The sequence below is a fragment of the Mesoplodon bidens genome (assembly GCF_964165515.1).
Source record: "Mesoplodon bidens genome assembly, chromosome: 5".
NCBI lineage: Eukaryota > Metazoa > Chordata > Mammalia > Artiodactyla > Ziphiidae > Mesoplodon > Mesoplodon bidens.
In genome coordinates this window covers 95,879,269-95,906,618 of record NC_138161.1, presented here as the reverse complement: position 1 = coordinate 95,906,618, position 27,350 = coordinate 95,879,269, and the positions used below count along the sequence as shown (strand labels likewise).

Sequence of the window (27,350 nt, the reverse complement as noted above, 5' to 3'; positions counted from 1 at the left end):
TTGACTGCAACTACATTCTTCAATTGCTTAGAACAAAAACTTCAAGGGCAGCCTTAGCTACTCTCATTCCCTCGTACCCCACATCCTATCCATCAGGAGTTTCTATTGGCCTTACGTTCAAATGTATCCAGAATCTGCCCATCCGCGCTACCCCCACTGCTACCCTCCATCCCTCTGAGCATCACCCTCTCCCCCTGCTTACCACAGCAGCCCCTACTCCTGTCCTTGCCCTCCTGTCATCTAAGCTAAACAAAGAACAACCTCCCTGAAACTTTGGTCATTGCTCTGCTCAAAACCCTGTAATGGCTCCCCATTCCACCCTAGAGTCAAGCCCTTCCAATGCCTCCCGGGCTCAGACGATCTGGCCCCCTCTCTCCTCCTCTCCCACCAGTCTCCCCACCTCCTCCCTCCCTTCTAACCACACTGGTCCCCTTGCTGCTTCTCTGACATACCAGATACTTTCCCACTCCGGAGCTACTGCTCCAGCTTGTCCCTCTGCCACGCATATCCTTCCCTTAAACATGTTTGGATGACGCCTTCACCTCCTTCAAGTCTTCTTTCAAATCTCACCTCCCAGTGATGCCTTCCCTGATCAGGCACTCCCCTGAGTACCTGATTTCGTACCTCAACCTGCACCTCCACCACTGATCTACATCTTCTTTTTTCCATAGAACTCAACAGCTTTTAACATATCATTTACTTACTTCTTATGTTTAGTATCTGCCTCTCCCTGGTAGAAAATTAACTCAGCAAGGGCAGAGACCCATATCTACTTTGTTTACTGATACATCTAAGAAAAACAATGCCTAGCACATAGATGTTTAGTAGTTATTGAATGATGAACCATGCTATACAGATTAACAAAATAAGTTTGCTTAATGGAATTATCTCCAGAAAAATACTTTTGAAAAAAAAAGTCATCAATGTTGGTATAATTATTTTAAAAAAAATTTTTTAGACTGAAACAATGGGTCAAAACCTCCACAGAGTCAAAATGCTATATGGGTTAAAATGATGACATAAAATACCACAGTAAAAATATCCTGTGTCCACCAGACTTTCAGATGCTTTACATAACTCATCACAAGTATTTATTCTGCCCACTGAACAGATGAGAAGACTGAGTCTCAGGATATTAAGTGCTTACCAAAGTCACACAGCTAGTCTGGGTTGGGAACAGGATTTGAACTTGTCTATAGGCTCCTACCCTGGCCATTATCCCACCCTGCCTCCCGACCTCAATGAAAGTAGATTTTTAAATAACTGCTTGCATGGGGATGAGAATTACTCACCATTTTCCTGTTAAGTTTCTCCACTGTGACTGAAGTTTGCCACTGACGACGTTTGAAAAGCTGGACCATGAGTTCAAACGGCACGTACACACACTGGTAAACTCTCCCACTGGACACGATGGGATACATCAAGTGAATGTAAACAGCAGCTGGCTTGCAAACACTGGCCTAAAAGTTTACAATTCTCTGAATGGTAAACAACCCCTCACCATCCCCCCATCATTTCCTTCTCCTCTTATTCCCTCACCGAAACAGATGGCACAACACTGATGTCAGTCATTTCACTTGGATTTTTTAAAATACATTGGTTCATTCTTTTAAAAGTTTTAAGCACTGAACAAACATATTTTAAGTAGTAATTAGCCTATATGGTAAGCAAAATAAGCCCCCCCCCCAAAGACATCCACATCCTAATCACCTTACATGCCAAAAGGAACATTGCAGCTATGGTTAAGTTAAGGATCCTGAGATGGGAAGATTATTCTGGACTATCTGGGTGAACCCAGTGTAATCCCGAGGGTCTCTGTAAGAAAGAGGCAGGAGAGCCAGTAAGGAGATATGCCAATGGAAGCAGACACTGGAGTGATGCCAATGCTGTCAGGAGGTCATGAGCCAAGGAATGCAAACAGCTTCCCGAAACTGGAAGAAGTAAAGAATGGATTTTCTCCTACAGCTTCCCTGCCAACACCTTGCTTTTAGCCCTGTGAGACCCATTTCCAGACCTCTGACCTAATAAATGTATTGTTTTAAGCCACTCAATTGTGGTAATTCGTTTACAGAAGCAATAGGAAACTCATTACAGCCTAGAAACACAATGTCATAAAAATGCTGAAATCCCTTGATGCAACTAGTGTTGACTCTGCTTATACCTGCATTAAGGAAGCCACCAGCAAACTGAGAGCCAGGGAACCACAGAAAGGTCTCACAATTGATTCCAATATTCAACTTGGCACCCAGTAGAGAAAGACAGCAGACTCCCCCCTGCCCTGCCCCTCCCTCCTTCACAGAGCTAACATGGTGCCATCGATGATATTCCACTACCGATGGGACCTGGCAGCCTCGGGGCCACACAAACCCTGAAAAGAAATAAAATTAGTCACCGTCTCAAGTTACCTGTTCCACTGATGGGTAAGAACCTGCAAAAGAAAGAATCGGTTTACATGGCATTTTGCAAAAGAAAACAACAAAAAAAGAGAGAGCCATGAAGGGACCTCAGATTGTGAGAATAGCTTTTAATTTTAAAACAATTGAAGCAATAAATCATCCATCTCTCTTTCCATCACAGGCAAATAGTCTCCCAAAACATTTGAGATATTTTAAACTACAACTGTGATTAGTGCAAAATAAACACAAACTCTTTCAGGCACCAACATCAAAATCTGCCAAGCAGACAGGCGCGGGCCACAGGATCAGCCTCAGCTGAGGCCAGGAGGAGCGGCCAGATTTGCATGGTATTTCAACACACTCAGCTCTGAACAGACAAAACAATACCGGGGGAGGGGAAACCACAAGAGAATGTTGCCCAAAGTGAAATAAATCTGCCTAACACACTCATGTGGCTAACGTCCTTGGCACCTGGAAGATGCTTGAAAAATAAATGCAGAGTTGGCAGCTTCTAGACAAAGCTGAAGGAACAGGGTTTGGGCTCGTTTGCTTTTGGTTTTTAATTGGGGTCTTATATATATATTGGTTCTTATGCAGAAAAATCTGCTTTCTGGAAGGTATTCTATGCCTCACATTGCTCCCAACTCCAAAAAAAATGTTTGTGCTGCTTCTGTCTGTCTGGATGCTTCGCAGAATCCCCTTCCATACCTAGGGCACCTCACTGCCTCCTCAAGTCACCTGGTCTGGAGACCACTGTCCAACAGAAGTACAACTCGTGTCTAATTTCAATTTGTTTGGTAGCCACATTAAAAAAAGATCAAAAGGAATAAATGAAACTTTAATATCTTACTTGATGTATCTAAAATATGGTCATCTTAGCATATAATCAATATAAAATATTGACGCAATATTTTACATTCCCTTTTATTGGTACCAAGCCTTCCAAATCTGGCATGCATTTCCTGTGCACAGCACAACCTCAATGTGCACAAGCCACATTTCCAGAGGTCATTAGCCACATGTGGCCATGGACAACTGTACTGAACAGCACAGATCTAGAGAATTATGACACAAACTCTCTCAGGATGATTTACTGAGTAGGGAATCTCCATGGCATTGTGTGGGCGATCTTACACATCAACTTAAGGGTACAGAATCTTGTTCTGTAACCTAAGATTTTTGACCTTAGGTGAAGGATAGAATCACATTTTATCTAATCCTATCCCCCTCTCCTGCCCCCAACACTGGCCATCTCCCCGTTGACGGCCCACACGGATGATGTCATTTAGCAACAGTGATGCCTACCAGATGAAAAGACATCCTTTCTGTGGTAGAAAGACTTATTTGAGGATCATAGCTATAACTCAACTAGAGTAAGATAATACTCCAGAATGCTTACAGAGTTAGCAGAAGGTAGTTCTGAGGTTTGTCAGGGCAGGAGGTGTTTTAAATATATTTTTCATTTTTGAGGAAGATGGTAACAAAGTACCTTACCGACTGGGAAGTGGAGAGTTTCAGGAGTGGGAGGAAAAAATGGGATAATCACCAAAGAAAGTAATTACCCAAGAAACTGGGACTAGAAGTTGGGGTGGCAAACACTAAAAATGAGGCAGGTTCTAAAGTGGGGTGCGAGAGCTGTAACAAACCAGAACCATAACATCGAACCTCTATGTGATCCCTCGCGTCTTACATGTCTGACCAAGGTAGTAACTGCAGGAAAATAAAAATAGAACCGAATGTTAGGCCAGAAAGGGACTTCTGAGCTTATCTGGTCTAACCCACTCATTTTAAGGAAAAAGGCCTAGAGAGGTAAGGCGACTCGGCCCCATCCCACTTAGAAGTGGAGTCGGGCTACAAACGCAGGTGCTGTCACTATGAATTGCAGGCAAGGCTCCATCCAGTTCAGGTCAAGGGGAAAAAACAATGTCGGGAGTGGCAGGCTCAAGCTACGCCCTACAGCCCACGGTGAACACGGGGCAATGGCAAGCACATTCTCTTGTAGGTGGGAGAAAACAGCAAGTCAATTCAGAACATTAAAGCAATGTTGACATAAAATGGCATTAAAACACAACTTTTCTTTAAGAGTCCTTCCTCCATACTTTTTCTCCCCTTGAAAAAAAATCCCAATCTCAACCAAACTGGATTTCTGATTAGTTAGTTATGTGGGCATTTAGATCAACGGACAAAACAAAAACTTTGATACGCTGTATTTTCCAAAGACACACTCATCAGGATTTTGCACAAATGGATAACAAAAGATATTTACAGGAAGAAAGTGCTCTCTTTCACACATACACCCACACAGTGAGAATTTTCACAATTACACCACCACAACTCACACAGAAGACGCCTAACAGGCTGATGATCAGTTGACAAAATACACACATTATTCCAGTTTTCAGTCATAAATAATCTCATCTACATACATGTGTAAAATTAAGCAGTATATTCCACACTTCGATTCCAGGGAAGCCTGCCTTGAATATATTAAGATACGCATACAAATAACATTTATAAGCATGAAAGAAAACCAATATTTGCTCGTTTTCCCAACTCTCAATCTGAAATAAAGAATAGCACATATACAAAATTTTGCCTTGTAGAAATAGCCCTTTGCCTTGTGAGGCGAAAAAAAAGGCCGCCATATTCCACTTTCTTTCGATAGGTTTAGGTATCAAAAGGGCTAAATTTCTTTTTCTGCTTAATGAATTAAGTAATGTGTAGCCTGTAATCTTATATACTGACTTTACACCATTCACTTTGCAAAATTTTATTATAAAATTTTTTAATTTGCTCAAAATACACATGCCATCTTTGTCCACATTTCAGTCCAAAGCCCCAATCCCCCTCCCACCCCCAGAAAAGGCCTTCACTTTGTAATAGCGGTGAAAAGAAGTCACTTTTGATGTGTGTTTGGAGTCACTATTCTATGGTACTCAGCCCTAAGGAAACGGGACTCCGTAAGGCTGCTTAGCATGGGGGTTTCTGCAGGAATCAGGGACTCGTGTCACCGAGCAGGGCTGCTTTGGGGTGTCCAAGACAATGTGAAAAGGTGACACCAGTGGGCACAGTTTAGTAGAGAGTTACTGCCCCATGAGCTCCCTCCTTCTGTCAATGTCATTTGTTCCCGAACTGAAGAAAACGTCAGAGGAGAGAAGAGAGGAAGCACGCTCTACTAGGGCCCACCCACTGGGCACACCACCCACTGCTCTTCAAAGGGTCAGCGTATCAGATCTCACCAGATCCTCAAAGCACAGTTGGAAAGAGAGGGCAGGGGTCATCACACCACTGTGCACATATGGAAAGATGAGGGACTTGCCCAGCTACGGGCTGCACCCAGGTCCACGGGCCACAGGCCTCGGGCTCTGCATCCCTTGCTCACATCTCCTGTGAAAAGGGTACCAATCATAACCAGAACCCTGATTGTTCATAACTCACATGTCATAATCCAACTTCCGGACTTCACAGAATTGTGGAATTCTGTGCTGTATTTCACCCAGTTGGTTCTACTTTATTTTCCTACAGTCTCCAGGAAGATCCTTTCTACCAATCAAATGCATATTAAGCAGACAGCAATAAGTCCTGTTTTATTTGACTGAATAATCTGAAATAGAAATTCCAGAGACCCTAGCATTTGGTACAGAGCAGTAGGAAAATTACAGAGCCCTATCGTTCCACTTTTTCATCACATCTGAAACTCTGATTTAATCCCAGGTTGCAACTAAAATGCTGAAACACCGAAACGGAAACGATGGTCTTTCATGATGTCATATAAAGTTTCTTTGCATCTGAAACCCTTAAACTGCTGAAGACCACACTGTTGGTCACAGCAGATAAGCAGTGAAGGCAAGTCAGGAGGTGATTAGCCAACAAAGGGCAGAGATGAGGCTCTGACCCCAGAACACATAGAAATGAAGGCAAGCAAAGAGCTGGGGGATGAGAAAATTACAAATTTGGGGCACTTAACATGATTCCAGGGAGTTGTCATGTGTCACGGTAAGAAGAGATCAGCTATTTTAACTAACAGTACACACGACTATGCCTTGGGGGAAGGGTTGCTGAGAAACAGAACTCATCTACCTTTGGCAAAGAACAACACTGTGCTGCTGGGGGCATCTGCATTCATACGACCCAATGTCACAAACCCAAATGAATTCTGGACAGCACTGAAAGGGACAACAGCCCTTTTTACACCTGAAAATCTAAGCGGGGAACTAATTTTTTAAACTGTTCCTGAGTTAGAGTTTCTTTAAAATATTGACTTGCTTTTTCCAGCTATGCTTACTACCAACTATTTTAACCTTTAAAAACCAACCTGTCACAGATTTTCTAGTTGACTATAAAGGTCTCACACTCTCAGCCGCATTCTCACACACATTCACACACTCGTATTATGAATTTTGATATGATTAAATTAAAAATATCTTTCATTGTAGATGTGCTAATCTACTCTACATGGAGAGGTCAGAAATCATTGTGTGTCATGAAACAACTTAAGTCACAAATAAAGCCCAGCCCAGTTACTGATTTTCGATATGAAACGAAAGTGGGCTTTTTGTTTATGGTAGGTAGGTGACACAACTGGCCCCATTACTTGGTTCCTCTGGAGGCCACTATCACCGACCCCCAAAGCAAAACAGAGGACTGGCGGCACTTCCTGCTTTTGATGTGCCAGTGGCAGATCCCCCACCAGCAACAGGAATACTTTTTTTTTTAACCATCCTCTGCTTAAACATTTATAAAAAGGAAAATTATCTACAGTAGTGTATCATCACTAATAGAAATTTCCTCCCAGTTCTACTTCAGAAGGCGTCAAATGATGTTATTTAAATAAACTATAAATACCCCATGTACTCCCCCATGGCTGGCTGTCCCAACTTCTTACTTTTTTTTTTTTTTTTTTTGGCAAATTAAAAAGGTGTATGGCTTCTTCTCGCCAATTTGTACGTCTGAGGTTTAGCTTGGTATCCTGCGGTAAAAGTACATGTAGCCCAGGTCTTTAGGGGGCCTTTCTGAGGCACAAACTTTGTGGTCATTGTAGATCACCCATCTGAAAACAAAAGACAGAAGCATTTGATGGATTTAAGTCAGTTCCAGGAAACTTTGCAGGAGAAAGTTACTGCACCATACTTAAAATAATCAAGATGGTTTAAGATAAACCAAACTCAAGTCTGTTGTATAAAAAGAAACAGAATGCTGGTGGGAAACTACAACTGCTTTTTTATTCTCAAGTTCAATCAAAAAGTAGTTCCTAAGGAGCCTCCAAACATTTCCACTTGTAGAAATCCATAGATGGCCTCAGAACTTCAGTCAAAGAAGTATGTGATTTTTTCAGCCTTAGGTATAAAACTAGCTAAAAATCAGAAGTAAATAGATATGCAGTGAACTATTATACAACTATTAAAATGTCTTTGAAGAATATCTGGTAAAGTAAGAAAATAATCACAATATAATATGAAGTGGGAGAAAGCAGGTTACAAAATTGTATGTACTGTGTACAAACTTTAAGCTTTTAGAAAAGTTGTAAATACAGACATACACATACCCTCTCCCAGTGAAAACAAAGGGAAATGTATCAAAATACAGACAATGGTTCTCTCTAGGCTTCCAAACAACACATTCTCTGTATGTTTTTGTATTTTACAAATTCCTTATAATGAATTTCATGGCTTTTAAAATTATAGTTAAGCTATTTTTCTTAAGTATTTTTAAAAGAGCTATCATGCTTGGTAATAAAAAGGATTCACTATAAATCAAGATCCTGTGCTCGACTATTTTATTAATCAAGTTGAGAAGACAAGACTAAAAGACACACCAAAAAGGAACACAGTGGATTCCTGACTGGGAACCGGTCACTCCTGCAGTACGAGGTCAGCGTCCTACCAGGAGAGGGCAAGGTTACGTGTTTCTCCAGGGTCCATGTGACCCAAGCACTGCCTCAAGCAGCGGTGCTGACCCAAAGGCCAGGCCACTCAGTGGGAACTCAAGGAAGGGAAACCAGTGGGGCCCGTGGGGATCCAGCCCTGGAAGAAGGTTCTGAAGAGAGCAGCGGCCTTACACCCCACAACTGTCTCATTCCTAGCTCACCACACACCTAACATTTCTTAAGAAGCCAGGGGTACAACAGGGCAAACACTGAGTGTTGGAGTTACCAAACACAGGATACCCAGTCAAGTTTGAATCTCACATAAGCAACAAATACTTTTTTTTTTGAAGCTATTAAATGTTTATTATAGGGTAAGCAAATACATAAAACATGTCAGGTTTTGGATCCAATGTTTTAAATTAATAAACAAATAAATACAAACATAGTCCTAAAAAATTTAATATCTGAGCTCTGTCTACTAGAAGGCCATTAGCAATGAATACCCCTAAACAGCAAATCTTGGATACTAAGCACCATTCCTCACTAATAGAATATAGGGTCAGTTAGAGAAGTGAGTATTTCTGTATATAAGGCAGGGAAATTACAAGAAAAATATGATATATCTTAAAAAGCAAGGAAGCTTTCAAAGACTAATTTGGGGACATGTCAAAAGACACAGATGAAAAATTGAAGGAGCTCCCTGGCCAAATTTAGAACAATTTAACCATTAAAATGCATTATGATTGATTGTAATACACTAAATATATAAATATATGTAAGTACATATGGATGCCCATAAAGAAATAAAATGAAAATAAATGACATACAAATCCTTACTAAAGAAATGGTAAAGAAAAAGAATCAAGCTTATATCTTATTTTCAAGGGCAGCAACAAATACTTTTTTAATACAAGTATGTCCCATGCAACAGCTGAGACATATTTATACTAAAAAGTTATTCATTATCTGAAATTCAAACATAATAGGGCATCCTGGTTTTCTTGTTTTGTTTCGTTTTGTTGGCTAAGCCTGGCAGCCCTGGGGAGGTTCCAAATATGGACACACATTCCGCTGTGGGATGCGTCTTTACTTTGGGAGGTCCCCTTGCTATGACAGTGAAGAGTGACTCTGAGTACTAGCTCTGACACAGTTGCAAACGTCAAGCTATTTAGCCTGTCTGAGCCTTAGTGCCCTGATGTGTAAAATGGCTTTAAGAGTCTATCCCTACAAGACCATTATGAAAACCAAATGAGATAACATGAAACACCTAGTGGAGTGCCTGGTACATAGTAGGTCCTCAATAAAATGTAGATATTATTTTACCTTCTCAAAAAGACTCACCTTCCTTCCTTTTTGATGTGACAAACATAGTGTCCACTCATTGTAGATGTCCCCATGTGACTGATGAACGCAAATAATTCATACACTATGAAAGAGGAAACAACTCAGTTACAAGGCAGCATTTCTAGAAATCAATAGCACTTCTGACCAGAATTTAAAGCCAACAAGAGGGTAATCCAGCAACTGTTTAGAATGAAAGACAGTCTATTTACTTACTGAGAACACACCCACCTACCCAAAGTGAGAGCAACTTCAACCTGCAAATTCACAACAAAGCAGGACATGAACTTTACAGCTGACCTTAAGTTCCTATCTGAAAGGGGATTAAAAGCCCCATAGCCCAGTCTGGTGCCAAGCTCATGGGTCTAAAAAGGTAGTCCCAGCTCCATCACTTCCAAGCGGCATGAGGGTGGAGAAGTTGTTTCATCTCTCGGAGCCCACTTCTTCACAGAAATGAAAAATCCACCCACTTCACAAGGTTGTATGAGGCTTAAATGAGCAATTCAGACTAAAATACCACACAAATGTCAGGATTAGGAGGAAGACAGCAGATAGGTGTTATCATTTATAGAAAGGGATAATGCTCAGAATATGTGTCATGTGATTTCTGACTGGCTCATGATTCTAACCTCTATGGGACCAAATTTCAGGCTTCATGCCTTCTGAACAAGGAGATATATAGCCTCTTGGAGCTTAAGATGGATGTTTATTCTCTAACAAGTATCTCCTGTCATCTTGCACAGCATATGCTGTACCAAATCCATGGTGAATGAATTTCAGCTCATTCCCCCACCCACCGCCCCCCAGCCAATCCTAGGCCTGCACAACACCTGCAAAGTGGCTTCCACAGACTAGCACCAGTGCAACTCCGCCAACTGCTACAGACTACGACGAGACAGGTACAGAAACTGAGTTAGCGTTTACAGACTCTTATAATAATTTGCGAGGAATATTCATGTCTGTTGAATCTAATTAAGGAAAAAAATGGGCTTGCATATTCATTGTTTTTGGTACTCACGTTCTGTTGTATTTTACAAGTGGACTGGTTCTGGACAGACCCTTTTCCTCGCTCCTCCCTCTCTCATTCTTTCTCTCTCTTGCCGTTCACCAATGCTCATCCACATATTCAGCTGTGAATCCCCAGTCCTCATCTTAGCCTTCAGCGCATCGCACACTATGGACCACCTCTCCTCCTTCCCCAAACATCTGCCCCCAGGACATGACTGTCTGTTTGTTTTCCAGGTGCCTCACTGGCTTCTCCTCTTCTGACTTTTAAACATTGGTGACCTGGGGCTCTGACCTCAAGCCTTTCTTCCCTCTATCTTTGTTTTTTTTTTCTCTCTCTCTCTCTCACACACACACACCCTGTACATTCTCATCCTCTCTCTCTCTCTGCCACCTCCCCTACGCCTTCCCTCTCTGGTTGATCTCATCCAGTCTCATGGCATTAAATGGAATTATGTTCTTCATTTCATTTCCAGAATGTTCACTGCTAATGTACAGAACTACAATTGAATTCTGTATATCAGTCTTGTTTCCTGCAACCTTTCTGAATCCATTTATTAGTTCTAATAGTTTTTAAAGTAGATTCCTTAGGATTTTCTATACACAAGACCATGTCATCTGCAAACAGTTTTACTTCTTCCTTGCTTATCTGGATGCCTTTTATTTCTTTTTCTTGCTTAACTGCCATGGCTAGAACCTCTTTCACAATGTTAAATAGAAGTGGCAAGAGTGGACATCCTTGTCTTGTTCCTGCTCTTAGGGGAAAAGCATTCAGTCTTCACCATGAAGCATGATGTGAGCTATGGTTTTTTGGTAGGTACCATTTATCAGGTTGAGGAAGTTCCCTTTCATTCCCAGTTTGTTGAGCATTCTCTCCTCAGCTTTATCCATCTCAATTCTCCCAGTAACTCAGGACAAAATCTGGACTCCTCTCTACCACTGTTTACACACATCCAATCCATCAGCAAATTCTTCAAAAATATATCCAGCATTTCCTTCAAAATATATGCAGAATCCAACGACTTCCTACCACCTCCACTAGTAAGTCCCAATCCAAGTTACCATCATCTCTTGTCTGAATTACTACAATAGCCTCCCCTCCTAACAGGGCTCCCTGCTTCCTCCCTTACCCCTACCGACCACTCTCAGTATGGCTGCAAATCTCACTCTAACAATGACCTATGAGGTCCCCCCACCTCCTTCCACTCTCCCCCTCCACTCCAGCTCCTCCGGCCTCCTGGGTTCTCCTCAAACACACCGGCTACTCCTCTCACTGACAGAGAGGGCTTCAAGCCCCACACCTACGGTCCCTCTATCTGAAACTCTTCTTTCAGATGCCACATGATCCACTCCTCACTTCCTCGAAGTCTCAGATCAAATGTCATCTCAGAGAGGCCTTCCTTATAAATAGCAACTCCTCCCTCCTCCACCCCACTCTCACCCCAACCTTGTTTTACTGTTGTCCACAGAGCTCAAAATAACACCATATCACATACTTATTTGTGTATTTACTTACTGTCTATTTCCTTTTATCCCAGGCTAGAACATAGCTCCATAAGGATGAGAAGTTTGTTTGGGATTTTTTTGGGTTTTCTTTTTTTTTTTTTTTTTTAGTTTTATAAACTCACCAAATATATATTTTTTTAATTTCATTTGTCTGTTGTGTTTACTGGAATATTCCAGACACAGAGAACAGTGCTTAGCATGCAGTAGGCATGGCTCCCTTCACCCCATGTCCTCACTTGTTTTTCTATCTTTTCATATTGTATACATTTTTATAAACCCCCTACCAAAGTATAAATTGGGGTATAAATTAGTGAAACAATTATTTTAAAAAGAAATGAATCAGAGGGGATTGCCTTTCCCATCATTAACTACGTTTTTGTCGCTACCTATCACATCAGCTGACAACCCCCCCCACACACACACCAAAAAAAAAAAAAAAAAATCACAGGTTTGAAAGAGAAACCAGGCAAAAACTGTTGTGAATGACAATCATTTTGCCTGGCACTTAGTGATCCAGGGACACTACCCTTGTCGGCCCTCCCCAGTGTTCCCCATCACTAAGAACCCATCCCCACCCTAGTAAACAAGAGAGAGTGTAGGCTGAGACTTTTTCAGGTTCCTAGACCCTGGTTGGTTTTTAAAGCTCTTTAGGAATAATTTTATATCAAATTCCAAATCTTCAATTTGAGAGATACGGGGTTGGTCTCCCACAAGGTGGCTGCCCTCTTAGAAGTTTCATGGAATGAAGAGAGTATGTGATCCTCTGACAAAGGCTTTTCCCTCACAAGAAACTGTCCCCCAAAACAATGCCTTAAATAACTGAACAGAGTATTTAATGAGCACTTCTAACCATAAGCCAGGGTCATTTCAGTGAAACATTGCTCAGATACCAACAAGCCAACACGTTAACAAAATAGACAGACATAGAGGAAAGAAGAAATCCATACACTCCAACACACCCAAACATGTCATTAAGCCCCCAAAGGCATTTTCCCCTCTTTAGTTAAAAGCACTTAATTCACGTGTATACTCAAAATCATAAAAATAAAGAAAAATATTAGCATAAATCTTAGTCCTATAATTAAAATTAACTGTGTTTATCGTTAGAAGCAACCGCTCCATGAATTATTCAAGGCCTCCTGCTAGGAACCAACAGCAAAAGAGAATCTTGAGAAATCTGCAAAAATTCAATAGGTAAGAAATCTCAGTTTATCTTTGTTTCCAAAGAGAGAGTCAAGGTGAATAAACCAGACAGGGAAGCCACTGCTGATTCTTCTCCTAGTTCCCAGAGGTCTCCCTCCAAAAATAGCATCACCACACTCTCAAAACATACAGAGACCCCTTTTTATATAGATAGAAAAGGCATTTTTAAGCAAGGTAAATCAGTTCAAAAATGTTGACTTGTAACCGAGCAGGACCCAATGGGGCCTCCCCGGGACAGACTGTTCCCCATATCCTCTGCTTTAGCTACTCTCTGTACCTAGACAACAGTATTTGATGCACATTTCCTGAGTTGTTTTACAGATGTGAAAACTCTGCACCAAATGGCAGATGTTCACTACTTGATGGTCATGAGCACATGGCCCCCAGGCCTACTGGAGCCTGAGGGTTGATAATATTAACCCCTGTGACACCACCGTCTTGCCTCACCATCAGCCAGTCAGAGAACTGTGCACGGGCTGATCACATAACCTGCGACACACCTCCCTCACCTGGCTTTTAAAAATGCTTTGCCGAAACCTGTGGGGGGAGCTCGGTGTTTTTTTTGAGCATGAGCTACCCGTTCCCTTGCATGGCCCTGCGATAAACCTTTCTCTGCTCCAAACTCCGATGTCTCGGTTTGTTTGGTCTCACTGTGCGTTGGGCAAAAGAACTTGCGCTAACAGACTTTCAACAGGGAAGCTTTCAAAGTACCGGGAAGAACTGGACAAAACTGCCTAAACCACTTTGGCCAATGGAGTCCCTCTAATGAGCCAGAATTAAACTGTCTGAAACTAGCATCCCCACTTCCCTCCCAAAAAAACTCATCCTTTTCTGAACTTAGGAACATGTTCACAACCTTTCTAATACAAAGAATTCTTTAACATCAAAATTTTACCACCTCCACCCAACATAATAAGGGATTGAACTTGATTTTATTCTTTGAGAAAGCACTGTCAGAAAAATTACATGCAAACTTGGAAAGTAGAAGGGGTAGGCAGAATGCCCTTTTGTATCATGTGGAGGAAAGGCCACCCAAGGATGGTCTAGGGTAGGAACTGGCATACGATGCCCCAGAGGCCAAATCCAGCTCACAGCCTGTTTTTGTGCTGCCAAGAAGAAAGGGGGGAAAGGAGGAGGACAGAAATATGAGACGACAAGTGTATGGCCCATGAAGCCTGAAACAGTTACTATCTGGACCTTCAGAGAAAAAATGTGCTGGCCCCTGGTCTAGGGGAATGAACTTAGCTCATCTCACTACTTACTACTGATTAAAGAAAGCTTCCAAACTTAGTGAAGTTACTTGTTAAGTTGTAGATTTTTGTCTGGGAAAGATATCAAAAAATTCTCTCCAGTGGAATATATAGAGACATACCTCAGAGAGATTGTGAGTTCTGTTCCAGACCACTACAATGAAGCAAATAACGAAATAAAGCGAGTCCCATGAATTTTTTTGGTTTCCCAGTGCATATAAATAAAAGCTATGTTTACACTATACTGTAGCCTCTTAGGTATGCAATAGCATTATGTCTAAAAAAGCAATGTACATATCTTAATTTAAAAATATTTTAAAGCTAAAAAATGCTAACCAGCATCTGAGCCTTCACCAAGTTGTAATCTTTTTGCTGGTGGAGGGTCTGAAATATTGCGAGAATGACCAAAGTGTGACACAGAGATACTAAGTGAGCAAATGCTGTTGGAAACATGGCGCCAACAGTCTTGCTTGATGCATCGTTGCCATAAGCCTTCACTTTGTAAAAAACACAATGTCTCTGAAGCACAACAAAGCGAAGCACAATAAAACGAGGTCCACCTGTGTGGATGTTGCCTCCCATTTCAGTTCTACAAGGATCAAGCCAACAGCCACTGCAGATGCCCCCTCCAAAGTTTTCTTGGAACACTGATCTGCTTTTGGTAACAGACTGTAAACTTCCTTTATCTGTTAAGTAATCTGTTGTAACTTTCTGTATTTGCCTTTAAAATCTTTTATTGTCACTTTGATTCAATGAATAGATATTGTTTCACAGTGATCTATGATCCTATTTGACCAAGTGTTTTAAAACCATTTGCTATCTTTGACAAAATTTCCCAAGTCAAATTCTAAATGAAATTCTTTTGACCTCTAGCTAACTTTGGGATGCTTCCAAGGGCCCTTGAAACAACCCAAAGAGAGGTATTAAACTTATTAGATTTACTTGGTATGTTAAATTACATGGGAAACATTGTCAAATAAGTGGTGATAAACCTTCTTAGGTTATATTATATGGGTAAATGTCATTAATATAGATATTCCAAAAATTATATGGAATTCCTAAAAATCTGGTATATCCTGGTATAATGTTACCAGTCATAATTCTGGTTATTATCTTAAAATGTTGTATGTCCTAGAAATAACCAAGTTTCTTATCAGTTGCATTATAATATGTTTAACCATGCCATTTTAAGTCTTTTATCATTGTGCTACCGAGTCCAAGCTCGCTCTGCTCACTGCAAAACAGGCCAATAAGTCAGAGACATGGTGCTGAGGCAAGGAATACGACTTCATTCAGAAAGCCCGCAGACCGAGAAGACGGCAGACTAAAGTCTCAAAATAACCATCTTATCAGGGTTTGGATGCCAGTTTCTTTTATAGCACAGAGAATGGGAGGAGATGAGGAAGTAAAGTAAAAAGGCCATACGTTTTGCAAATATCGCCTGGAATGGCCAGCCTGGGGAGGGGATGTGTTCATTTCTTCTTTCTTGTAGCCATCCACAGGTGGAGAGGGTCCGGATGTTTGACTGAACAAAGGCACTTTGGTTTAACATCCAGGCAGAGGGGCAGGGTTCCCCGAGGCAGGCCATTATGTATATAGACAATATCCTTTTAGTGAACAAAAGCAGCGGAAAGCAAAGGTTAAGGTAAAAGAAACAGATCCAACATGTAGTCAGGTTTGGCTCTTCCCTGTTACAATTCCCCACTGTCAATGTCCATTCCACAATCTTGTAGAAAAACAGGTGACAAAGTCGGATGGATCTTCCTGGGAGTGTTCGTCATCAGTGCCAGTGTTCCAAACGTTGTTTCTTTTGTTCCTCTCTGGAAAGTGTCTCCTTTACTCCTGTAGTCTTAAAGTATTCACAACCTAAAAGTTGAGAGTTATGATCTATTCAGCGGGAATTTTGAGGGCTTCAATCCCAGGAGGCAGCATCTCAAGGTAAGGAATTTAGCCCTTTTCTATGGATGGGAAAATGCACTGAAATCACTCCCTTGATATGCACCTCGGCTATCTGGGGCCTGTATCCTATATTTTCATACCCTGAGTTTCCTCAGGGCTCACGGCTCACGTTGGAGGGCTGCAATCACTAATGACTGATGTGGCAGGAAATATTTCATTTCTCAGATCCTCTCCTCTTGCTCAGGATTTTGAACAATATTGGGAGACATTTCATGACTAAATTTGTCCCACGGCGCTGGGAGGCTCATCCCACATCAGGCGAAAATTCTTGATATGCCACTCCAGATGCTAGTTTTCGGATTAGGCCCTATTGATAACTAAAGATTCTCTGGATCCTCTATCTAAATATGATCCAGGAGACATTTTCCCTTGTTGCTTCTTCCCATACCTAGAATCACACTATTACAATTATTTTATGTTATAAATGTGACCTATTTCCTCAAGACGTTTAGCCATATAAGTTTTGTTGGAGGCCTGGTTACGCACTGGGTACTTTAAGAGACAACAATCTTATAAAAATAGACAGGATATAAGTGATGCAGCTAGTAACACTGACAGAGTGTAGCAGGGAGACACAAAGCACAAACAATTGGCTTACAAAGGTATAATTTACCAAATTACTGCAAGTCATAATTAGTTTAAGGGGAAGGTTTTCCTTACACCTGGAAAACACAGATTTAAACCATTTTTCAGACAGAAACCATAAAAATTATAACCATATTCACCAGTTTACTCAGTCTTATGTAACTAAACCCTTCTTGTTAACAGCTTTATGAAGCCATCAGGTTTCCCATTAGAATTCTTCATTTCTTACCCAGTTCACCACTATGGTCTGAAAGTCAGAAACTTGTATTTATCCAAAGCTCCTTTCTATAAATCTTCTTGAAGAGGAAGCATTTTTTCAAAGGCCTCAGAGTGAAACCATAACTATCTATAATGACGAAAGACTTAAGAAGGCACGTTTAAATCTGACTACAATGCAATTGACAAAGTAACTTGGTTACTGCTGTGACATGGAACACTTTCAGATAATAACTAGAATTATGACTGATAACATTTTACCAGGACATACCAAATTTTAGGAACTCCATATAATCTCTAGAATACCTGAATCATTTGCCATACAATATAACCCAATAAGATTTATTACTTATTTGACAACACTTCCCATGTAATTCAACATACCAAGTGAACCTAATTAGTTAATATCTCTCTTTGGGATGTTTCAGGGGCACTTTGAAGCATCCCAAAGTTAGCTAGAGGTCAAAGGAGCTTCATAATTTGATTTGGGAAGTTTCCTCAAAAAAATGTCAAAAGGGTTTAAGACAGTCAGATAGGATCACAGGTCACTGTGAAACAATAGTTATTCACTTAACCTAAGTAACAGTAAAAGATTTCAAAGGCAAATATAGAACAGATCACTTAAAAGGTAGAGAAACTTAAAATCTGTTAGCAAAGGCAGTTCAAAATCTTAAGAAACCTTGACTTTTTAACAAAGAGAAAAGCCACATTCAAGTTTTGCAACAGCTTACTCTTAAAATTTATTTACTCAAACTTATTTTAAACTTAGTCAATCCTGACCATGAACAAAACTCTTTTCTTGGGGTCCACTTTCCATAAACCTTCCATCACTTAACTCATTTTAGCACAATTCTAACTTTCAAGTTGTCTAATATCTGGAGATATTAATTTTAGATAGACATTCCTAAAAGATAATTATTTTTAAAAGTTCACCTAAAGCTCTTATCTCATTTGCATTTTCTTAAAAAAGTTTCTTCACATCAAGTTACTTTCCTTGCTGACAAATTTGCAACAGATATAACAAGATTTTATTTAGCTTATATTAAACCTAGGCACAATAAAAGTATTATACCTGATGACTCTAATGACATGTCTATATTAATTAGATCAACAAACATTAATACTGAATATGTCTCAGTTCACGTGAACCTGAAACTCATTTAGCTTAATTTTTCTTGTATTTAGAATTGTTTGGTTTATAAGCACCTACTTTTCTTTAAGCCAATTAAATAGAGCTCATCCACAAGTCAACCTCAGCAATGTTATCCAAAGACAAAGACACATACAAGAACATAAGCACACAGAGACATCATAGTTCTCATTTCAAAATTTCAGCCCTGAGTCAGGTACAGCAATGTAAAACCCATCAGTTTACAAAAAGAGGTTGGATTAAAATTAGGTTTCTGGCAGATGGAACAAATCAAGCTCACTTGTCTAGATGGCTGAATTTTTATAGAAAAGACACTTAGGTTTTTTATTTAGCCTTGACAAGTCAATTTCTAAATTACTTTACCATCTTTTCAAAGTTTGCATTTTAAAAAGATGGCAGAGATAAGGGTTCCTGAGAAGAGCAGATAGGACATCTGCATCTCAAAGATACAGGCAAGTTTTTCCTAGGATGACTTTGTTTCCCCTTTATTAAATATTTACAAGCCTCTTAAGATAAATAGGGATGGTAGTCAGTCAACTTGCTCCCCATTGTCAAAGTTACCTGCGGCTCCTGTGGGGAAATTAGAATCTGATGCCTCAAGTCCAAGGGAGTCCCCCTGGCCTCTTACAGGATGTCAGCGCAAGGGAAACTGCCCTGCTGCGGAAGCGGCTCCCAGTCCAAATTGGGTGCCCTGTGGAGTCTTAGCTGGTGATACTAAATCAGGCTCCTGTGCTCCAAGGGTTAACAAAGGAACTTCTATTTGATACCCACAGGTAGGGAAAACAGGAGGCAGTGAATATCATGGCGGCATGGCGGGTGGGCAGTTGGAACAACTGCCGGTGCAGCCTGCTCTTTTGCAAAATACTCCTAACTGCGAGATCCTGTAATAATTGAGTGAGCCATTCAGGGGCCATCGCTCTTCTGATCCTACATATTGGGTCCACATCCTATTACAATAGTACATCATGTCTTTCTTAGTCAGAGGCTCACGGCTATGTTTAGCCCATTTATCTAATATACGCCCCAAAGGGCTCTCCTTCGGGATGATTGGAGTATTTCCCATTTTTTATAAGTTTGATAACACCAAAACTCAAAAGACGCAAACAAATTCCAACACAAAAGGCCCCAACAAATTCTAGCATCGATGCACACAAAACCAAGACCAAAACCAACGGTTCCCGAATCAGATAGACTTACCCTACAAAACTAACAAATTAGTTCCCAAATCGGGTAGACTTATCCTACAAAACCAACAAACTAGTTCCCTACTTAACTGGTCCCAAATCAGGTAGAGTCTGACAACAAGTCCCCCCCTCCAACAGGGTACCCCAATCAAACAAACTGGCTTATCCCGTAAAGGAAATGCCTAAACTGAGAGGGGAATATGTTCCGGGTGTGCACGCTGGAGCGACTTACCCTACAAACTCGATTTCCCTAACTCGTGACACAAAAGGATACACAAAACCAAAACAAGATCAAGACCACAACCAACGAACCGGTTACCAAATTGGGTAGACTTACCAATCTCTACAAAATCGAGTCCGTGGACTCACAGAAGTTGGTCGGTTCCTGCTTCAACTGCCAAGTGCTGGGGTAGCTGGTACCGCTTCAAGGAATTTTGAAGGGAAGACCCTCAGGACAAATGGTCCTGGCAGCAGCCAGGGCCTTGCCCCAATGTTCCCTGACCGGGCCCCCTGGCCAAGCCAACAAACTTGTTACCGAGTCCAAGCTTGCTCTGCTCGCTGCACAACAGGCCAATAAGCTGGAGACAAGGTGCTGAGGCAAGGAGTATGACGTTATTCAGAACGCTGGCAGACCGAGAAGGTGGCTGAAGTCTCAATATTTTAAATATTTTGACCAAAATCTCAAAATAACCATCTTATCGGGGTTTGGATGCCAGTTTGGATGCACAGAGAGGGGGAGGAGATGAGGAAGTAAAGTAAAAAGGCCATAAATTTTGCAAATATCGCCTGGAATGGCCAGCCTGGGGAGGGGATGTGTTCATTTCTTCTTTCTTGTAGCCATCCACAGGTGGAGAGGGTCCGGATGTTTGACTGAACAAAGGCACTTTGGTTTAACATTCAGGCAGAGGGGCAGGGTTCCCCGAGGCAGGCCATTATGTATATAGACAATATCCTTTTAGTGAACAAAAGCAGCGGAAAGCAAAGGTTAAAGTAAAAGAAACAGATCCAACATGTAGTCAGATGTGGCTCTTCCCTGTTATAACTGTTTTACTCTGATGCTTTTACAAAATGAAGATCTTCAAGAAGATCCATAAAAAGGACTTTTTGACAAATATAAGTTTCTGATGACTTTTAGATCATACTACTAAACTGGGTAAGAAATTACAAAACTAATAGAAAACCTGATGGCTTCATCTAGATCAACAGGAATTAATCACATGGAACTGAATGATAAATATAATTTATAATTTTATGCCTTTTTGTCTGAAATATTAGTGGCTTTTAATCTTTGTTTTCCAGAAAAACTTTCCTCTTAGGCTAACTATGATATATAACATGTTGATAAAGTTTACCTTTGTAAGCAAAGATGAAACATTATATTTTTCTACCTGATCGCCCCAGGATTTGGCTTCTCCGGCTGGCTCCTCTGGACTTGATGGCTTACTGCAATCCAGATTACAACTAGTTATACTAATCATTGTTTTAATTTGTTCTCTCTTTGTTGTTTCAAACTGTTTATGTTTTGTATCTCTCTGCTGTACTATGACCTTATTAATGTTACTAGCTATATTATGGATATTCTATTTCATAAGATTGTTGTCTAGGGACTTCCCTGGTGGCACAGTGGTTGAGAATCTGCCTGCCAGTGCAGGGGACACGGGTTCGAGCCCTGGTCCGGGAAGATCCCACATGCCGCGGTGCAACTAAGCCCGTGCACCACAACTACCGAACCTGCGCTCTAGAGCCCGTGAGCCACAACTACTGAGCCCGAGTGCCACAACTACTGAAGCCCGCACGCCTAGAGCCCGTGCTCTGCAACAAGAGAAGCCACCCAATGAGAAGCCCACGAACCACAGCGAAGAGTAGCCCCGGCTCACTGCAGCTAGAGAAAAGTCCGCGTGCAGCAACAAAGACCCAATGCAGCCAAAAATAAAAAATAAATTTTTTAAAAAATTTAAAAAAAAAAAGATTGTTGTCTCTTGCATTACCTGACGTGTAAACAGGCCCCTGACAAAATTAATGGTGGGTAAACATCTTGAGGCAACTGATCACATATATAACTCTATATAGAATAACTGTACTAGTACAACTCTAGATATGGAAAGAACCGATAAGGGAAAACATTTCCTGGATCGTAATAAACTAGTAAGACAGATGATCCAGAGAATTTTAGGTTATCAACAGGGCCTGATCCAAAAATAGCATGTTGAATGGCCTATCAACAAAATCCTCATCTGACCTAGGCATGAGATTTCCTAATACCGTGGGACAAATTGGTCACCAAATGCCCTCCAAACCTTGGTCGAATTTATGACCAAGAGGGGGTGCTGTGGAAAGGAATGCTGTCTGCCATTCCAGCTCCACACAGATCAAGCCTGCATCAGCCACTGCAGCTACCCCACCATGGTGCACCCTGAGGGGAAATCAGGATGGAGAAAAACAGCAAGCTTTCTGTGCTCTGGATACTAGTCTTAGATAGACAGTTAAGATGCATATCTAAGGAATAATTTCAATGAGCCCAGACTCTTGCATCTTCCCCTACATAGGAAAGTACTAAAATCATTAACTTGAGATGTCTTTTCTTTGTGATTAGCAGTAATCTTTTAATGTTCGACTACATGTTTTTCTTCCAGCAAAAAACTCCTATATATCCTGGCTCCTTCTCTACCTCTTCAGAGCTACAGTCCTCAGTAAGGTCCCCACAGAAAACTTCACTTGAAACTTTCAGGCTGTGCATCTTTCTTCTGTCAACACCTGTAACTTCAAGGAGTTATGATCCTGACAGACACTAGTTTTATATCTAACTCAGCCATCAAATTATCTTTAGATATCTTTTAAATAGCTTTTAAATAGTTTTTCAGATGCTTTTGAACCAGTAATAACAACTAACTGGTTCCCTAATTAATGAGTCAAAGAAAATCTGTAGTATGTGTTCAGTTTTTATGTACGTGACAGTCATCATTTACCTTTTTGAAAACTATAGTTCAACCACACATCATGACCGAAAGCAAACTCTAGATTCAGGAGTGCAGTTAAATTAATTTATGTTTTATAAACCATTATATAGCATCTACATCCACTTGAAAAGCAGTGGTTATCATAAGGCTATCACACGTTATTTAGTCAGTCTACAGAGTGCTCAGTATACAGAAACACCAAAAGACTCCTCGAAACCACCACCAAGACCCCAGGGCTCTGCAGCCTTCTGGTGAGACACCAAACTGAGTTTTCCAACTGAATCTTCCTAACTTGAATAATGTGTTTCATAACCCACCCCTAACAACAGAAGGGAAAATGTCATCCCCAATTGACCAGCATTTGACTCACAAACACCCTATATCTGCAAACAGTCTCCACCCGTTGCGCAACAGCTTGATTTCCCCCATTCCTTCTCTGAGAAAAGACTTGATTTCCCCCATTCCTTCTCTGAGAAAAGACACGTGTGTGTGTGTGTGGATTGGGGGTGGATTTGGAGCTTTTAGAAAACTATTCAATTCCCAAAAAGGGAACAAGGAGGATATGGGTAAATCAGTAACAGCTTAAGGCAGCTGATAACGTGGACAGAATCTTAAAGGCTCTACAAATTGCCTCCCCCGCCCTGGGCCAGCTCAAAATTACCAATCCACCTGGACTTCTCATTTGTGTACTGCCTAAAACAACAAATATCAAACACTTCCCCCTAAGCTTAATAGTTCTCAGTCATCTATACTTCAGTGTAAATTAGTTTACTCCAGAGTGTCTTCCTCTTAACTTCCAAGAGCACCACTGAAAAGCACAGGTGCTGACATGGGGGATAAGAATGAGAGCCCTAGGACTTCCAGGGTGGCACAGTGGTTAAGAATCCACCTGCCAACGCAGGGGACAGGGGTTCGAGCCCTGGTCCGGAAAGATCCCACATGCCGCGGAGCAACTAAGCCCATGCGCCACGACTACTGAGCCTGCGCTCTAGAACCCGCAAGCCACAACTACTGAAGCCCACGTGGCTGGAGCCCGTGCTCCACAGCAAGAGAAGCCACAGCGATGAGAAGCCCATGCACCACATGAAGAGTAGCCCCCGCTCACCACTAGAGAAAGCCCGCAGGCAGCAATGAAGACCCAACACAGCCATAAATAAATAAATAAAAATATTTTTTAAAAAAAGAATGAGAGGGCCTCCCTGGTGGCGCAGTGGTTGAGAGTCCGCCTGCCGATGCAGGGGATACGGGTTCGTGCCCCGGTCTGGGAGGATCCCATATGCCGCGGAGCGGCTGGGCCCGTGAGCCATGGCCTCTGGGCCTGCGCGTCCGGAGCCTGTGCTCCGCAACGGGAGAGGCCACAACAGTGAGAGGCCCGCATACCGCAAAAAGAAAAAAAAAAAAAAAAAAGAATGAGAGCCCAGATGTATTAAGTAAGTGTGTACTGCTTTCGAACAGACCCCTGGGGCTTGGCTTCCCTGGGTGCTGCGCCTCTGATTTCCAGATCCTATTCTGGCTGCATTCCTCAGGGAGCCCCACCACTACATAAATGAAATGTCTCTCTGCTCCCCTTCCTGGAAAATCCTCAGCTGCAGCAGGAGATGTCTGCACCATGACAGCGATGTGACTGAAGGGGCCAGAGCAGGTTCTGAGTAATCACAGACTAATCACATTTTAATTACATTGGCAATCAGTGAGTTCTTTAAAAAAAAAAAAAATTAAACGCTCATTAAGTGCAACACAGAAACAGAAATAATTTTGCAAATGGCAGAAGCCCAGATAGGTCAGACTGATGACTTGATTTCCCACTTCTTAAAAATTCTAAAAACTCAACAGAAAGTTAAGTGCAACTCTTAAAACAGGTAGGACGTGACAATAAACAGAGCCTTCTGAAAAACAAACTCCTGCCTCCATTCCAATTTAGAAAACTTGAAATAGGATGACTCAATAGGGGGCAAAGGAGAAAATGCAGTCCTCAAAATCAGCCGGACCTGAATTACAAGGTGGTCCTACCATAAGCAATTCGGTAAACTTGTCAGCTACCACTTTCTCATCCGAATACCTTGCTGTAAGGAGCCAGGGAAAAGCGGTAGAGGAAATGCCTGGCACTTAGTAGACATTCAATAAAGGACAGCTACTTTTTCACCAAGTGTTAATAGCACAAATCCTTTTAATCAAAGTAGATAACATTTAAATGAAAGAGTTTCATGCAATGACATTACTTCCTCATTCAAAAAGATGGCAATAGTAATTTTTAATTACATATTCCCTAAAGGAAGAATCTGATACAAGTGCTTCTTTAATCCCAGTCACTGTTTTTCCAATTCAAACACCTACCTTGTCATTATTTTCAGCATTAACCTTGTGGAGTGATGTCCCAGCGGCCACGATCCTCCATTTTAAAGTAAGAGTAACCTAATCTTGCTGCTTAAAATGGTGGTTCTCAAATTTAAGCTGAATTAGAACCACCTGGAGGGTCTGTTAAACCACACCTCGCTCAGCCCGCCCCTGGAGGGCCTAATTCAGTAGGTCTGGGTGAGGTCCAAGAATCTGCGTCTCCAGCAAGTTCTCAGGTGACGCTGATTCTCATAGTCTAGGCCCACACTCAAACCAGTGCTTTGGAGAGACCAACCCTTCCCTTCTCGGCTCAGACATGACAACAGGGGAGGGTACACGACAGACTCTCACATTCCCAGAACATCTGCTGAGAACTCTGGGACACGACTCTTTCTGCTGGAAAGATACAGTAGTAGGAGGCACTGGCAGCCATCTTGTGGCCATGAGGGAGAGCCTGTCTGAGACTGGAACCAACCCCAGAGGCAAGAGATATACTCATATAAAAGGGCTTGAGTCCTGGAGTCAAGGGCATGCCCAGAGTCAAGTCTTCCTGGGACTTCCCAGCTTTTATATTACAAGACACCCTTTTTTGCTTAGACAAGTTTGGCTCAGCAATCCTGCTACTTACAAAAGAACCCTGAAAACCCTGTTGTTGGTTTTACTTGGTTTGTCTGTTTTGGCTCTCCATTTTGCTCCTAAATAGAAATCACCTAAACCTTTAAATTGTCCTCATTACCCCCAAGTCAAATGTCCAAGCCAATTCACCAACCAAAATAAAGGTAAAAAACAATGTTTTGGGAATGCAAACAACTCACCTACACAGAATACACATCTCCCGGAGTGGAACCTATGAATTTAATGTAATTCTAATCAAATCCCTGGAGAATGGCCAATTAAAAGACCAGGAACTTTCCAAAATTCAGTAGGAACAATTGAGAAAATATAATGGGGAAAAATGTTATCCATAAGTAACACAGAAAATGTAATTCTGAGAACTAAACCAAAAAGGCAGAAGATGTTTATAAAGAAAACCGTATAGCTCTGCAGGGGTGGGAGAAGGGGGATACGAAGCAAAGGAAAAGGGTAACGTGTTTCTGGCCAGAAAAACTCAATATTGTAAAGCTACGGGGTATTCCCAAACTAATTTACAGTATTTGAAACTCTCATACAAATCAAAAAAAAAAAAAATCTAAAAACCTCAATAAAAATGGGAAAATGGGCAAAGGAAATGAGGAAGCGGTTAACACAAGAAAAACAACTAGGCAATAAAGATATAAAACACATGAAGAGTGCTCGGCCAACAGCACTGTTGGGAAGGACAGGGAACAGGAGCACAGGGCTGTGTTTTGGGAGGGGCAGGGGGTGGGGAGGTTGGTGATGGGATCATCTGTATTCACATCTCAAAAATATGCAGTTTTGGGCTTCCTTGGTGGCACAGTGGTTGAGAGTCCGCCTGCCGATGCAGGGGACATGGGTTCGTGTCCTGGTCTGGGAAGATCCCACATGCCGCAGAGCGGCTGGGCCCATGAGCCATGGCCGCTGAGCCTGCGCGTCCGGAGCCTGTGCTCCGCAACGGGAGAGGCCACAGCAGTGAGAGGCCCGCGTACCGCAAAAAAAACCCCAAAAAAACCAAAAAAAAACGCAGTTTTGACCCCAATACTTCACTTCCAGAAACTTACCCTAAAGAAATAATAAGGGAGAGCTCAAGAATGTTCATTACAGCATTATTTTTAAGAGAGAAAAAAGGAAGGGAGGGGGTGGAGGAGGGAAGAAATGAAAGAAACTGAAAAGCTGAACAAATGTTTGTTACCTGGATAGATATTGAAAGAGGCATTTGTTGTACTTCTGTGAACTGCATTCATCCTTTAAGAAATGTGTTATTTAAAAATCACTGCCATCACCTTCCGAATGTGCAAATAACCCCATTATTTAAAACTCTTTCTGAAATCATCTTTTATTTAAACAACAGCTAGCCTAAGATTAGGTATATATATTATGATACAGTGGAATATTAATATATGTTCAATGACCTAGATTTACATAATGTACACCACAGTTACGGAAAGAGCAGGCTATAAAATAGCACGTATAGTGTAAAGTAGATACGCCACAAGGATATCTTGTACAGAATAGGGAAATATAGTCATTATTTTATAATAACTATAAGTGGAGTGTCAGCTATAAAAATATTGAATCACTATGTTGTACACCTGAAACTAATATAATATTGTAAATCAACTATACTTCAAATTTTTTAAATAGCATGTATAGAATAGAATGCTATATTCTTATATATATTTTTATATTCATTTTTATATATTTGCAAAGAAAGGTCTAAAGAATATACACAAAACATTTAACAGTGACTGGGAAGCAGGATTGTAATTTCTGTTTTCCT

At 41.3% G+C, this 27,350-nt stretch overlaps 1 protein-coding gene across 3 annotated transcripts in view; it reads right to left on the bottom strand.

Moving 5' to 3' along the window:
• Nucleotides 1-2,509: 2,509 nt before the first annotated feature.
• USP13 (ubiquitin specific peptidase 13) overlaps nt 2,510-27,350 on the bottom strand; it is a 128,105-nt gene continuing 103,264 nt past the window's right edge. For all 3 annotated transcript variants that reach the window (XM_081234770.1, XM_081234771.1, XM_081234772.1), the window contains exons 20-21: nt 9,604-9,688; nt 2,510-7,446 (exon numbers count right to left, since the gene is read on the bottom strand). In XM_081234770.1, the coding sequence (XP_081090896.1) occupies nt 7,353-7,446; nt 9,604-9,688 (179 nt within the window). In that variant the 3' untranslated portion in view covers nt 2,510-7,352. The remainder of the gene's footprint in view (nt 7,447-9,603; nt 9,689-27,350) is intronic.